Source organism: Botrytis porri, assembly GCF_014898465.1.
Source record: "Botrytis porri strain MUCL 3234 chromosome Unknown BPOR_020, whole genome shotgun sequence".
Lineage (NCBI taxonomy): Eukaryota > Fungi > Ascomycota > Leotiomycetes > Helotiales > Sclerotiniaceae > Botrytis > Botrytis porri.
Genome location: NW_024066094.1, coordinates 583,773 through 600,060, shown reverse-complemented (window position 1 = coordinate 600,060; position 16,288 = coordinate 583,773). Strand labels below are relative to the sequence as shown.

The window sequence follows — 16,288 nt, the reverse complement described above, 5'->3', positions numbered from 1 at the left end:
TTGATGACATTACATCCCTTTGTGCATTTATTTGTACTTACTTGAGTCCTGTGTTGCACCTTGAAGAGATCTCGGATGCAAACAGAGGAAAAGGTGTAAGAAAGGTGTAACTGTCGCGAAGAAGTGGATATTTTGAATGTAACCAAATTTATCTTAGCTTGTAGTAGCCACATTTGCCGTGAGCAGCTTCCCGGTTGCTTCAATGAAACTGTAGTCAAGGTACCACTCTTGAGCCAATTAAAATGGATGCTGACGCCTGAGTAGATGTTGAATACCGATTCTATCAGATCAGATCATCAGAGCGTAGCGAAGAAGCAAGCCTCCACGGCAGTGGCCCAGCGGAGCGTCATCAGACTCATACCTCACTCACTTAGCATTTCACCATCGTCAAACATCAAACACCAACGACTTTATTCGAGGAAGGAATAAGACAAAACGCTTTTTACGGCGGGCGATTAATCATTTCCGATAAGAATGGAAGGAAAAATGACTTATTAGGTAGAAACTAGACAGACTAACGTTGTTCCTGTTCAAAATCAGTCCACTTTAACCAATACTAGTGATCAATCCAATCCCTGCCGAATGAAAATAACAAGCTTTTTAGCGTCTCGAATCAGGAACGATTTGGATAGCGATGGGAATTGAGTGATGAGATTCCGATAAGAAAGGAGGAAGGGATGGGAAGGGAAGGGAAGGGAAGGGGGGAGGAGGAAGTGAAGTATGTGAAGGGAAGAAAGGGAAGAAAGGGAAGAAAGGAAAGAAAAAGTTGCTAAGAGTAATTTCATTTTTGACCAGGTCACGGATCTCACGACTTCATTTTATTACCCTTTTGCTCCGAAGGCAATACTTATTTAAGTTAGTGCCGAGAATGAACCCCCTTGATGAAAAAAAAAAAAAAAAAAAGGAATGAAATGAGGGGGAGTAATACACATATGATTGTGAACTTGGCTAGTAGTTATTGCCTTGGTAGGTAAATATGGGAATAGGTCGGTACTGAAGAAGAAGAAGAAGAAGAAGAAGAAAAAGAAGAAAGAAGAAAGATTTATGAATAATAGAGAAGAAGGAGACGACGAGACGACGAGAGTAATAAGCTTAAATACAATACGAGAAAGAGACTCACAAGTCAAGAAAGTGTACAGAGTCCACCATTCATTCAGTACCCAGGTAGTACCAGCAACATTAACCATAGGTCAGCTTGGCAACATACAAAGTCACCACCAAAGAATACTCAAACCACTCAAACTAATAAATGCATTACATGAGCAAGCATTGACGTGGAGGAAATCCAGTTAGATTCACGAGCTAACCTTATCTTGGTTAGATATCCCTGTTGGAATTCTCTGATTCGTCTTCACCCTGCCCATGGATCCATCCGCTAGCCCCATTCGATCATGGCTTTCCCGCTTTCCACCTATCTTATCCCTAGTATTCTCCGATGGTAACCTCTTTAGTATCTTTTCACCTTTGGAATTGTACCATCCATTGGTACTTACTTGCCCATAGTATCTAACTCACTTTCACCTCTTTTTATTTCCTATTACCAGTCCAGTGCCAATACATTTTCACGATAAAATCAATTACTGTACCCCCCAACCACCTTCTCTAATTGATCAATAAATAAAATAAATAAATAATAAATTCCATCTCCTCTTCCTCTTCCCTTCCTCCTCCTCCATCTTTCTCTAATAAATCTCAACAATCCATATTCTCTCTCTCTCCATCCGTCAAATAAAAACATCTCCAAATAACTTCAATCTCTCACTCGTCAACCTTTCCGAGAATAATTAATAGTCAACTTTCTTCGCTCTCAACAAAATCCCACCACCTTCCACCAAGATGTTTATCAAGCCAATCGTCGGTCTCAGCATCGTTGCCCTCGTTGCAGCTCAATCTTCCAACGCTACCATTGAACCAAGCTCTATTGACGCCGTTACCAGATGTAAGTTCTCTTTTCAATCTATGCCATGAATCATTCATGTGTACTGATAACCTGTCACAGCTCAATGGTGTACCGCCGAGATCAACACTTGTGGAACTTTATGTAGTGGTGCAGTCGATGCCAATTCCTGCGACACTGTAAGTCAAATCCTTTCTCCCTCGAATTCTTGCTCGATCTTCCCTTACATAATTTACACATGCTGACTTTCCATTCTGACAGGATTCCTTGAACTACACCTGCACATGTTCTTCCAACGGATCCAGTCCAGGTCTTCAATACTACAAACAAACCTTGCCAACCTATATCTGCGAAACCGTTTTTGCAAACTGCATTGCCGCAGGTGAGAATGATGCCGCCGCTCAAAAGCTTTGCAGGGAGACCGAAGCAAAGGACTGCGGTCATTTGGATCCAGATAATTACACCGCCCCTGCCACCACTTCCGCAAGTTCGACCGCCTCCCCAACCGCCACTGGTACCTCCACTGCATCCACTACTAGCGCTTCAGCCGCTGCTACCTCTTCTGCCGCCGCTTCAGCTTTGAACATTGGTCGTGAATATGGTACCGGTATCTTCGCGGCAGGTGTTGCTGCTGTCGTTGGTTTGATGCTTTGAAAAGGAAGTTCGGATAATGGATTTGGGAATTATTGTCATGATCTTTGTATCTGTACAAAGCGCATGAGATTCTGAATCATCCGACGATGATTATGTGTATAATTTTTACGCTTCCACCTCATTATTTTTGTTTTTAGCGCGTGTCTTTGTTGTCCTTACTTCTTTTCTAATTAGCATTGGTGTTTATGGCTCGTGGTTTTCACGTTTCTACATCGATCGATATCCATTAAATGTCTTTGAAGGCATGTAAGAAGTGGCTGAGCTGCTAGTTTTATTATAGCAGATATTTTAATAACGGTCAAGGGGGATGATTAATGATTGAGATGAGATTGGAGAATGGTAGCTGATGAAGCTCGACTTCAATACATACCATATTCATAAACTGGCATAGCATAGCATAGTATATACAATAATGCGATTGTGCATGTCAGAAACTTTTGATTACCTTTTGGTTTGAGTGAGATGATGTTTTCAATAATTCTTGAGGGATCAAGTTTGATATGTGTGATGATGACGGTAAACAAGTGTACAGTATAATCCAAGTGGAATCTTGAGATAAGCTTTCTAGTGATCTCTTTGTTCTTATCTAACCCACCCTCTTCTTTCAAGAATTGATGTATTTCACACAAACTTGCGGAAGTGAAGGGGAGAAAGGAAGGAAGAAAGTTGAACGAGGCCTATAATGTCAATTAAGGATGTGTGGTTACTGATAGATACTATGGTATAGTTTTTAGACTTCTTTGAGGTGATGGGAAATGGGAAATGGGAAATGAAAAACGGAGCGAACCGAGGAACTTGGAAAAGGAGGGAGGAAAAGGAGAGACGTGGAAAGAAGAGAGGGAACGGGAAGGAGGAACGTGGAATAATTGAGGGCAAGGAAAGGAGAGAATCAATCTTGAGGAGTTGTTTGAGGGGAGTGGTGTGATTTTGAGAGAGGAGAGGGTGTTGAGTTTTTTGTATCTTCGAGATGTAGGGACTGAGGAAGGGAAGGAGAGAAGTAAGATGAGAGGAATGTTTGGTTATTGGAAGATTTGTTCTTGGGTTTCTGAATTCTAAGCTCTGGGGATCGGGGGGAGGAAATGGTGAATCATGGAGTGGTTTGTTTTTCGGGGGGAGTTGATAAGGATGGAGACTGAATGGGGGGTTTAAAATGTTGATTTGTTTGAGGATTAGGGAGAGGGGAATAGAGAAGTAGAGAAGTGGAGAAGTAGAGAAGTCAAAATGAGGGGGTTGTTTGTGGGGAGTGGCGGATGAGGGTTTGTTGGAATAGTTTCATTTGGATGGTTGGGATGAGGGATGAGGGATGAGGGATGATGATTGCTGGGAGAGCTCTTCTTCGCGGGGTCTTGTTCTTTGCGTGTTGTTTGTTCTTTAAAGGGAAGTGATGGACGAGATTGATTCTTCGTGCTGATGTCTTTGTCCATTGACAATGGACGATTATCAATCTTCCCTCTAGTGAGTGGTGGATCTTTTGTTCCTGATAATATCTTTGTCTATCGACAATGGTTATATCTCCTCATCTTTCATCCTGTTTCCTCTCTCTTTCATCCTTCATTCATTTCTTTATCCTCTCCTCATAAACCAATTGTCTTTATCATCTCCATTCGAGTACTTAACCTCTCACTGTCCCCCTTCCTCCACTCAAGAATCTAAGAAAACTCATTCTATTATATCTTTCATCAATTAAACTAATTATCTAAACACTATAACTGAGATTACAAGTAGCTGGTCTATTCTGCATTTTTCAATTCGTACTAGTAAGTTAACACATAGTTTCATATGCTTACATTACACATAGATATACACGGTCAACAGATTGATCACTACAAAACATACACAGAAAGAGATATATATAAACAAAGCAAAAATGAATATCGTACACGTCCCCCAGAAGACCCCAGTGTCACCCGACACCCCCTCCTTCGGAGTCGAATTCGAATTCCTCATCGCAGTTCTCGCTAAACCCAGCATCGAAAACCCCAACCCCTCGGATCCACGAACCGTCTACTTCCCCTCCACCCCCGAAGACCACGCACCCGCCTACTTCTGCATCCCCGCTGGAAAAGAAGACTGGGCCAACGAATGGTCCATCTACGCCCACATCAAACGCAGTCTCGCCTCGATCGGTCTCCCCACCGAACCCGGAAAAGCCAATTCCAATTTCGCCATGTGGGAAATCACTCGAGATGGTTCCATCAAGCCCTCCAAACCTCCTCATCGCCGCAACAAAAAAGCCTACGCCGATTGGCAAGCTTACACCTATTACCCCATCGAAATCCGCACGCCCGCTTACTACTACAGCGAAGATGCCCTCCGCGACATTGCCGATTTCTGTAAAATCATGCGCAAAAACTATCTCGTCACCGTTAACGAATCATGCGGTCTACACGTCCATATCGGCTACGGAACGCAGGGATATGCTCTCCCGCATCTTCGTCGTTTGGGCGCTATGATCCAGGCTTTCGAACCGCAATTCGAATCGATTCATCCGGAATATCGTATCGATTCCCGTAACGATCATTGTGTTTCGTTCCGCGAAAATACGTATTTCCAGTGGAAATATAAGCAGGATCATGGAAGATCTCCGCGCGTGCTGGAAACTATCGCGACGATATTGGCGTGCGAAAGTAGAGATGCTTTTCGTACGTGTGTGACGGCCGCGGGCGCACATCCGTACGTGGGATACAAAACGGCGTGGAATTTTGATCGTATGGGGACGGAGACTAGACCGCACGATAGGTGTTTACCTGATACGATTGAGTTTCGGGGACATGAGGGATCGTTGGATGCGGAGGCGGTGGGGAACTGGGTGAGGGTTTTGGTTGGGGTTGTGGAGCACTCGAGGAGTGCTGAACCTTGGAGCTTTGGAGAGTTGCTTTCGAGAGTCAAGGAGGAGAGGTGGGTGAAGGGGGAGAGAGATCAGAGAGTTACTGGGAGCGGTAGGTATGAGCCCGGTGGGGTTATGTATAGACCTGTTTTTGGAGAGGAGTGGTGCGGCTTGGTTGATTTACTGAGAGTTTTGAAACTGGATGGTCCGGCGCTCTACTATGAGAATAGAAAAGGTAGGTGGTTGGAAAATGGAGTTTATCATCATTGGTATACGCAGGCTCCGAATGAGTATGTTGTTATACCTGTTGATGATGATGATGATGATAACGGAGGAGATGATAAATCTTCTTCACCTTCAACAAAATCATCCTCGGGCTCTAAATCCGGTCGTTTCGATCCTTTCAATCCTAATCCTGTCGTTCCTGCGCAACCGGATGAGAATCCTGAAGAGGAGAGAGCTGAAGGTCAGACAACTCCGGTTGATCTATCACAATTCGGTATTAATGTCGGATTTTTAGATCCTTCGAAAAAGGTAAGTCTTCCCCCTCCCCAAACCCACCCCTCATCGGCAAAACCATCTAGCAAAAAATCGGATTCCCCAGATTCCTTCCCTGTGCGTCCGAATGCTGGAGTAACTATCGAGATACATCCCCCGGCTTCTGATGTTTCTTCCGAGACACCAGATATCACAGTACCAGTCGTAGCACCAAATACCGATACCTTAGATCCTAGACCTACTCCTACCGCACGCCCCGAATTCCAAGTCCCTTCTTCCTCATCCTCTTCAACTACTGATTCTAGCACCGAATCGGTTTCCCTCACCTTATCTCACTATGAACGCGAAGACGCCAAGGCACGCGCGGTCATGGCGAAATATTGGAAGGAAGAACAAAAGCGCGAACAAGAGGGGAAAGAAGCCGAAGCAGAGAAGAAAACACGAGCCGTTGCGGAACAAACAGAAAAAAACAGAAAAAAGAGTAGTATGGATCTCGGAAGCGAGAGAGCCTTTAGCGTGCGAAGCGCAGGCTCAATACCCCAGTTCGAGGACTTGGGAGCGCAGGATGAAGAAGTTTGGCAGCCGGAAGGATGGAGAAATGTAGATGGAGACGAGGCGAGCGAAGAAACGAAAGTTTTTCAAGAAGAAAGAAAACGGGTTGAAGAGCAAGAACGTCTGGAAGAAACCATCCGTAATCTCAGACCGGGGATCGGATATCTCAGACCCGTTCGTCATCCTCCTCTTCCTTCTCTTCCCGGCCCGGTAAAATATACTTCTCGCGATAAGAATCAACATTCGCATCTCCTTCAAGGCACTACCCCCGAAGAAATCGCAGCCCTCGCCCCCAACACATCCAATTTCCTCGGACGACCCTTCCACCGCCGCTTCCGCGCGCCCTCGACCCCCTGGCTCGAGAATGCACCTCCAGGCTCCAGCCTCAATCCCAAACGCAACCCATACCCAGGCCCCGCCCCCGTCGTCAAGGAATACCATGCCATCGCGCTCGCGGACGCACTCACCAGCACCATCGGCGAGCCCTGGACCGAAGACCACGAACTACGCACTCGCTCGCAAGGGCTCGCGCGCATGCTGCGCGGCCACCAACTCTCCGAAGTATCACCAACCATCAGGAAACGTCTCATCGGGCACAATTACGTCGTCGAACATCGCACCCGCGCGAGGGAAATCCACGCGTTATTCCCCGCGCGCGCGCACAATGTGCAGGGCTTTGAAGATGCGGAGGATAGGTGGTGGAGGAATCAGATTGCGGAGGGGGAGATAGTGAAGCTGGAACGACAGGCTGCGAGTATGGATGAGGAGGTTGCGTTGACGGCGTTGGAAACGCTGGCGGCGTGGCGGAGAGGTGATAGACAGTATTTGTATGAGCCGGTGGGTGTGCAGAATCCGTTTTTGGGAGCCCCGAGAACGCAGCCCCAGGCGGAAGAGGAGATTAGTCCTGGAACGGTGGTTTTTGGTCCGGAGACGGATCCGAATGCGAGACGGGTGATTAGAGATCCGAGGGTGGAGGAGAGGAGGGTGTTTAGAGAGACTTTTTCGCTGGATATGAGGGCGCAGCAGGAGTTGGAGGAGCAGGAGGAGAGGGAGGTGGAGGAAGAGGTGGAGAGGATTGAGAAGGAGAAGAAGAGGAGGATGGAGATGGCTCTTGCGCAGATTTTGAGGATGAGAGAGGAGGCTGCGGGGAATGAAGAAGAAGGAGAAGAGGAAGAGGAGGAGGAAGAGGAAGAGGAAGAGGATGAGGAAGAGAAGGAGAAGAAGAGGAGGATTAAGGTGGCTTTCGCGCAGTTCTTGAAAACGAGAGCGGAGGCTGCAGAGAAGGATGGGGACGAGGAAGAAGAAGAAGAAGAGGAAGAAGAGGAAGAAGAGGAAGAAGAGGAAGAAGAGGAAGAAGAGGAAGAAGAGGAAGAAGAGGAAGAAGAGGAAGAAGAGGAAGAAGAGGAAGAAGAGGAAGAAGAGGAAGAAGAGGAAGAAGAGGAAGAAGAGGAAGAAGAGGAAGAAGAGGAAGAAGAGGAAGATACAACTACAGCGGCGCCGGAGCCGGACAATAGTTGGCAGAGGGGTGATGAGGGGGGATTTGGAACGGTTTAGAAAGTAGGTAGGTGGGTAGGAGGTAGGTTTTATTTCTTATTGTCTGGCTATTTGTTTATTCGTACTTGAATTTCTTACATATCACTCTTCATATTCGGTTTTCCTTGTAATAATTCTCTTTACTGTTAATCACCTTAATTCAAATCTTCTTGATAAATCTTCTTGGTAAATCCTCTTCCATCGAATCTCCTATCAAATACCTTTCCATCAATTCCCTTCCATCAATTCCCTTCCATCAATTCCCTTCCATCAATTCCCTTCCATCAATTCCCCTTCCCTCAAATTCCTTTACAAAAACCCCCCTATAAAAATAAAAATAAAGATACAATTGATTAATTAATACAACTTTTACTGAGATCATAAAGACAAATCGTGACGTGATGAAACCCCAAGATGAGAGTGATGAATATCAGTATGATATCTGATCTGTGCTAATTGATCGAAGTTCCTTTTTAAAAGGCCTAGATATAGTGAGAGTGAGTACTACTATCATATAGATCTCTGTGTTTGTTTATGTGAGTAGTTTGCGAGGAATTTGCGAGGAATTTATGAGGTTGATATTGTGTTGGTGGTCTTGGTCTTGGTGTTTTGGTGATGTTTTGTCTCTTTGTGATGGCTTTTCTTGTTGTATAGTGTAAGGGAGAGTATGTAAGGGAAGGAAGAGTGCAATAGATAAGGTAAGCATGATAACTACCTAGATATGTAGATTATAAATCTAACGCTCTACGCTATGATATTGTATCTAGTTATCAATGTCATTCTGAATCTCACTTTGATGTATATATTAGGGATCAACTTGAGGGTTGAAAGTTTGAGTAAGTAGATACTTGAGTTTATACCATTGATATTTTTACTATTATGGAAGCTAGTAGTTACTACGCGTGATATGAATAAGATCTCGAGGCCTAGCGTCTCGGTAGCTAGACACTATATATAGCCTCTTTGCGGTCATATACTTCGTATCTCAATGATATACTCGAGTAAGATATCAAATCTTGACTACTGGCCTATAAGAGATGTTTGATAAAATAGTTAAATTGAGTATGAAGTCGTATTTAATGAATAAATCTTATTCTTGTAGTCTCATCAGCCTAACATCTTTTGAAAGGTCCTCGATGTCAATTGTATTGTTTGCGATTATGTAATCATGAGCACTCTTTGTCTACCTATATTGGCATTTCTTTGTACGCTTGGAATTTGATTGATTTTATATAAGAGATAGATATGATTAGCCGATTAAACCATATCGATCTTTTATATTTTGCCTCTTGAAAATAAATAGATACCATTCGAGTCATCAACACAAAAACCACTGACGAGAAATTCGGGTAGTCGATCGAGTGCAAGGGTCTCTGCGGCGAAGAATAATACATGCCTTCATTTAGGCATCTCCATACAATCCTTACCCCTCACTCATCGTAAATCGGGTACCCCACTTTCAAACCACCCTTCTTTTAGACTACCTCAAAAAAGTTTATTATAGAAAGCAACCTTCCACTTTAAATCTTTAATAACTTTATAATTCTTGAATTAATTGATTTAAAATTTTAATATATAATTATTTATATTATATTTAAGATATATATCAAAGTTGATATTAATTCGACTTTATGTATAACAATAAATAGGTATTCAATTCGACAAGTTGCTTTAGATTATAGGATTTTAAAGGTTACTCTTCAAAATTATATAAATGGCTATTTATCTTATAATAAAGGTGTATAATATAGGTAAAAGATAATTTTAATATAAAAAAAATGATTAATAGATTGAATATTAGTTTAAAAGTTTTTAGATATTGATCTTATATATTAATAAATTCATAAAATTAGGGAGTATCTTTTTGATATTAAGAAAAAAAAATTTATACTTAGGAAATGATGGGTATAGAACTTTCTTTAAAGGAATTCAAAGATTAGAATTAAAAAACAAGTTAAAATTGATTTAGTATATGTTAAAGATATGATTGTTGATATTATTAATTAATAGTTTTCAAAATTGAATTTATTTTTAATTTATTATATTAAATTTTAATATTATTATAATATAGATGAAGTAGGTATATAAGAAGGTTAGGAATTAAATGGATTAGTTCTAGGAAGCTTAGAATATTGTTTTATTTAGAAAAAGAAGTTTGGTTTTAGAGTTTGGATATTATTTATAAAATGTATTTTAATTGTGGGAAAAGTTTTTAATTTCTTTATTATATTAAAAAGGAAATCAGTATAATAATAATAGTTTCCAGCTGATTTGAAACCTTATAAAAGGTAATATTTCATTATTATAAATAATAAGTAAACTACAAATAATATTGTTCTAAAATAGTTTAAAAAGGTTTTTATATTTTAAACAACTCTTCCTTTATTGAATGAACTAAAACTTTTTATATTAAATAAATATAAAAGTTATAAAACTATTGAATTTATATATAAATACTTTAAGTATAATATATATCTTTTATTCCTTTCACTATATACATTATATATTTTATAACCTTTTGATTTATTTGTTTTCTTACCTTTCAAAAGAGTATATAAATATTATCTTAATAAATTAGTCTCTTTATTGAATTCTAGAGTAATTGAAAAAATCAATTTCTTTATATATTATCAAAAAGCACAATTAGATAATTTAATAAAGTATAATATACTAACTAAATAAAAAGCTTTAGATTTATAACCTTTAAATCATATTAAGCTTATTATATTCAAATTATTATTTAAGAATAATAATAAAAAAGTCACAAATCAGAATTTATTTTCTAATAATAATCCTATACATCAATAAAATAAAGAATCTATAATTTCAACTTTTAAAATATCTCAAAAAGCTAATGATTTAAGATTATATATATATATATTCCTTTAGAGCAAAGAAATCAATCTTTACATTCATTATTAGCTTTTTAAAAAGATTATTAAGGGATTCGACATTAAGGATTATGAAATTCTACAATCTAAACATTAAATAAAACAATTAGAATATTAATTGAAGCAAATTGTTTCTAAAAAAAACGTAAAATGAAAACTAATCCAAATTCAAAGTTTTTTAAAATTAAAGAGATTAGGGAAGTATAAATTAAAACAGGAAACTATAAAATTGATATAAAAAATAATAATAATAATAATGAAAGTATATCCTCAAGTATTTATTATAATATCGAATAATTGTTAAATAATTAATGTTTTAATATCATATAATGTAAATTTTTAAGGTGGCCTAAAAGAGAAATGGCCTAAAAGTGGGGTACTTGACTTATATCATACATGCTGATATAGAGATATGTTTTGCTATCGAATCCATAAATCTAGTTATATTTCCCATCTACCTATCTAGTTTTGTATTCTTACCGTTTCTCCTTCTTGTAATTTTATAAAGGCTCGTGCACGTAAACATTTGTTTGTATGTCAAAACTCTCCTCCCCCCTTTTCATACGATATTATTACTAACAACTGCAAGCTTCACTATCGAACTAACTTCCCCAAAAGTCTTTCTTCGTGATACAAATCTTTCCCACCTATTATTTCCCAATGGTGTACTATTACAATGGAACTCAAAAACAAGCCCAAATCCTCCTCCTCAATCCCCCACTCACAAACCTCCGAACTTAACTTTCACGACCTCACTATCGAGATCTGACCCCGGATATACGAAAAACTTCTCATCGCTCCAGACTCACTATTACTTATTTTCACCTCCAGCCCAAATAAATCCCCCACAATTAACCTTCCATAGAAAAGACGACGATTATTTTTCTCCCCTACTATTGCGCGTCAGCAAACAAATCCATCACGAAGCAACACCTCTTCTATATCTCCACAATCTTTTCCACCTCTCCCATTTCTATGATGATTTTGAAGATCATCTGATGCCATCCAATAACGGCATTGTTAAATTTCTAACTCAGATAGGAAATCACAACGCAAGCATGATTCGACATCTGGGAATCTATTTTCCACTCACGAGGAACGAACTCGACGCCGATTGGGTGGAAAATCAAGCTCCAGACTTCACTCACAACGCGTGTACAAGTCTTGCGACGGTGAGAATCTTGTTGTGGAATGATTGAAATCTGGTTCGCACTTATAAGGGAATGAGAGCGGATGAGACTGTAGTAGCATGGTCTTTGCAGAAGATTTGAAGAGGATAGATGTGCTATTGAAGAGGAGTTCTTCTTAGAGAGAAATTAGCATCGGCTTTTGTATTTGGGAACCCTGGGAAATATCGGAGGTTGATGAGATGGCGAGACGGTTGATACTTGGTTGTGGTTGGAAGTTCGGGTTACGAGGGAGGAAGAGGAATATGGCTGTGAGCTCTGTCAGTTTGGGGGGGTTTAACTATTTGTAGATCATAGATTGCAGGAAAGCGGTCGAAGACATTATAAGAGAGCCATGAGTAGCACTGAAGTCGAGGTTGGCCGTTTTCAAAAATGATTTTTTGTGTGTGTGTGTGTGTGTGTGTGTGTGTTGATTCTATAAATGGTCCAGAAGGAGAAATGTCTGAATCTCATGATGTAACTTAGGACAAACGAGCACCATTAGATACCGAACCCCTTAATTCAAAGTTCTGTGGAGAGCGAGATAAGTGATGAGAGGGAAATATCAAAAGCCAGACTTTAACATCTATCAAAGCCTCCCAGGCTTGCTACTTACGTCACTCCTCACCCCCCAAAATACTTCTTTCCTCTCTAAACTACAATCTGTTAACCCTTTCTATTTCCCCCTACACTTTATCTCAATAACTCCACACCCAACATCGTCACACTTACCATTCAACAATGTAACCCCCCGTATGTATTATCTATGCCGACCTCCAAATCATACTAGCCCCGCTGCACCACACCCTGCATCGCAATTATCAAGTTCGCATGAGGATGGCGGACAAGGCTCGCAAGACAGGGATTGGATTGAATGTCAGGATCTACATATGATGGAATTTAAGGTTAATTCCACCACTTATGAATGAAAGATAGATAAGACGAAATGACAGACTAGCAATAGACGAAGCGCTGGCTAGATTTCAAATGTTTGGGGTATTGTTACTCTCTAGATGGATTGTTATGATGAATGAAGATACGGAGGATGAAATGGTTAATTGAGTGAATCGCCTACGATGAGACATACGAAAGCACCAACTACTTATCCACGGCTTTGAATCACCCATTCAGTAATTCCACCACTGTATGCATATAAACCATAGAAAATCGCCCAAGGAAGGAATATATATATTCATGTTATCGCGAAACGAAAGATCGATAAACATAAATTTGCATCAAGAATAAAACACTGCTTCCTCCGAACCCACACCCAACTTCCAGACTCCAACTGCAATCCACTCACTCCAAACTATAAATTCCAATCCCAATCCCAATCGCCTACACCTACACCTACACCCATACAATCCGCATCTTCGCACGACAACCTCGCAAAGAATCTTCATCAAAAAAGAAAAATACCCTAACCAGACTTATACAATGTAATCAAAGTCGGATAAACATTGATATTCGCACTATACACCGCTTGACTCTGTCCATTTCTTGTAATCATATTCGTGGTGCCAACAGTAGCCAAGGTGTAAATGTTGACATTTGAGATTGTACCTTCGAGACTGAAGATATTGGTTTGACAATTCTCGGGGCCACCGGCGTTTGAACAGGCTGTAGTGTTTTAGTATATATCTATATGCTTCATGGGAGTTTAAAATAGACTTTAGTAAAAAACATACTGGTAGAATAGTTATCAAAGAATGAATAAAGTCCTGCTCCGTATATAAGAATATCATGAGAATTGATGATTCTCAAACCCCAAGCTGCAGCACAGTTGCCGGAATAACCTGCACAAGAAGTACTATAGTTAGGATCATTGAGGGATGAGACAACGCTGAAGGGTGTTGGGGCAAGTGGTTGTGGTTGGTAGTATCTAAGATTATCAGTCACGTCTATACACCAAAATGATTGATTAAGAATCTTACGGTGTTTCGGTCTGTAGAAAGCCCGCAAATATGTTCTTTGTGTTGGCCAATTGATATTGGTACAAAGTGAAATGCTCAACTCCAGTACCCCAACTGCCAAATGTTAGCATGTTTCATGATGTATTCAAGTGAAAAGACTTACAGCCAGATTTGTCCTGCGGTACTCTCAATTAATAGACCTCTCCCTGCATAGATATCGAGTTGTCTCAGAGCTTGATCATCAAAATCATGATCAGCAGTCCAAATCCACGAATTTTCCATGTACAAGCCACTGGCACCTGCTGTAATATGCATGCCCATATAAGCAGCGATGCAGTTCGTATTGATCGTTGTAGAGGCTGGATCTTTCTCGCATTGAGCAACTTGCAGGTTCGATCCTGTGAAACCACCAATTCGTGCGTGCACGTCCCACATTCCAGATGGCGTTGAACCAGAATTTGCGAGGTTCCATTCGATCAACGTCGCACCAGCTTGTCGACCTTGTGTTGAAACTAAACAATCACTCCATTCGACATGTCCCGTTTGACCAGGTGTTCCAACTCGTACGACAGGTTGTGGGCTATTCATATTATTGAAGAAACTGCCACTTGACAAGATGGTTGAATATGATTCGCCTACAATTCTTGATCCAGGGGGAATTGTTATTGTGCTTGTTACTTTGTAAGTACCCGCATCTATGAAAAACACGTTCCCAGCGCTTGCTGCATTGTTGATTCCGCGTTGCAATGCAACGGTATCATCGGTCGTACCATCTCCGACTGCACCATTTGTCCTTGCGCTCGTAAATGATGAGACTGACAAGCCATTGTACTGAGGTTTTGATTGAGTGTAATATTTGTTTCCATTGAGTAGAGATGCAGGTCGACTATTTGGAGTGATAGTGCCTTGGAAATCAGAGTGACCACTAGGAACATACTGGCGGCCTTGACCCCAACCAGCAATGGTCGTGGTTCCACTTGTTCCAGCTAATATTGTCGATCCACCACTCAAAGTAACGGCTGTGGGAACATTGCTGAGTGCCACATTTTCAAGTATGAGACTACCGGCTGTGTCAGGTGTCGCATTGGATGTGTAAGCAGTTATGATTCCGATCGGGGTGTTCGTAATTGAGCTGTCGATCAAGATAACGGATCCAACATTTTGAGCACTCGAACCTCCTGCCGATATATCAATTCCTTTTTGACAATTGTTGATGCTGATGCCGTGGAACAACCATCCCCAATCCCAGAACATGCTAATAGCTGTAACACAGTTGTTAAAAACCAGATTTCGCATAGTAAATTGTTGATTTCCAATCGCAGCACCAACGAGACCGCCGTTGAAGGTAACATCAACTATAAGTCCAGCGGAACCTTTTTACATTGTTAGCATAGAACTCCCTAGATTTTCGTTTGTACTTACCACTTTCACAGAAAAGACCAGTATGTTGAGTTCCTGGAGCGGAACTCATCTGAAATACAACATTTTGTAAACTTGTTGCTTGGGAAGTTGGCCAATGCAGACCTGTAGCTGTGGTTCCAGGTGGAATACTAGTCATATCAAGGATTAAGTTGCGAATTTGCCTCAAAAACACATTGGTGGAGCCCCAATTAAGGACAGGTGAGTAGTATGGATTGGCATCGATCAAACCGAAACCAACGAAATTAGGTGTGGCTTTGAGAGTCGGTAGGCTGTTTGGATTACCGATGAGTTGAGTAAAGTAGTAGTCGACTATCGATGATGATATCACGTAGGTTCCAGATGGAAAATAGACAACTGCGGGTGTAGTTGATGTCGAGGAACATCCTTGACCACATCTTCCACCGGCACTAATAGCCGCGTTGATAGCTGCAGTATCATCGGTAACACCATCACCTAGATATTGTTAGCAAAGACCCTCGGCAAATGAATAAATAGACTTGCCTTTTGCTCCATAATCTTTCACGTTACGATAAACTTGATATCCTGAAGGACCCCATGCGGATTTTCCTTGATGCGAGATTTGTTCGTACCAATAAGGGCTCGCACGAGGAATGATCTGGGACATGTCTTCCTTTGCTGAGATAACTGCGGTGTCGGAGTGCTTTCCTTTGTTGTGCACATACGGTGCGAACTTGTCCATGACTTTCGTCACTACCTTCTCAACCTGAGGTATCTTGAACTGCATACATGATGACTGAAGCACTAGGGAAAGTAAGACTACGCTTCTGATCACGTTCACCATGATGAAGGTTTGAGTTGTGTATTGAACAAATTGAGATAGAGAGAAGATGTAGAAGATAATCAATGGGAAATTACCGATCATTTATCTACAAAATATCACTGTGCTTACATGCACCCAGATGCACCATTTTTGT

The 16,288-nt window shown here is 40.9% G+C and overlaps 3 protein-coding genes across 3 annotated transcripts; 2 read left to right on the top strand and 1 right to left on the bottom strand.

Moving 5' to 3' along the window:
- Nucleotides 1-1,836: 1,836 nt before the first annotated feature.
- EAF01_011313 (uncharacterized protein) lies at nt 1,837-2,551 on the top strand (the record flags this gene model as incomplete). The annotated part of the gene is made up of 3 exons (XM_038919570.1): nt 1,837-1,939; nt 2,000-2,076; nt 2,159-2,551. 3 exons carry the CDS (start codon nt 1,837-1,839, stop codon nt 2,549-2,551), a joined length of 573 nt encoding a protein of 190 aa, XP_038765084.1.
- A 1,867-nt stretch (nt 2,552-4,418) lies between these two features.
- On the top strand, nt 4,419-7,982 carry EAF01_011312 (uncharacterized protein; the record flags this gene model as incomplete). Its single annotated transcript, XM_038919569.1, has 1 exon — nt 4,419-7,982. The coding sequence occupies one exon, from the start codon at nt 4,419-4,421 to the stop codon at nt 7,980-7,982; it is 3,564 nt and encodes a 1,187-aa protein (XP_038765083.1).
- Nucleotides 7,983-13,438: 5,456 nt separating this feature from the next.
- EAF01_011311 (uncharacterized protein) lies at nt 13,439-16,155 on the bottom strand (the record flags this gene model as incomplete). Its single annotated transcript, XM_038919568.1, has 6 exons — nt 13,439-13,638; nt 13,707-13,900; nt 13,953-14,045; nt 14,095-15,304; nt 15,354-15,806; nt 15,855-16,155. The coding sequence occupies 6 exons, from the start codon at nt 16,153-16,155 to the stop codon at nt 13,439-13,441; spliced, it is 2,451 nt and encodes an 816-aa protein (XP_038765082.1).
- Between the last annotated feature and the right edge of the window lie 133 nt (nt 16,156-16,288).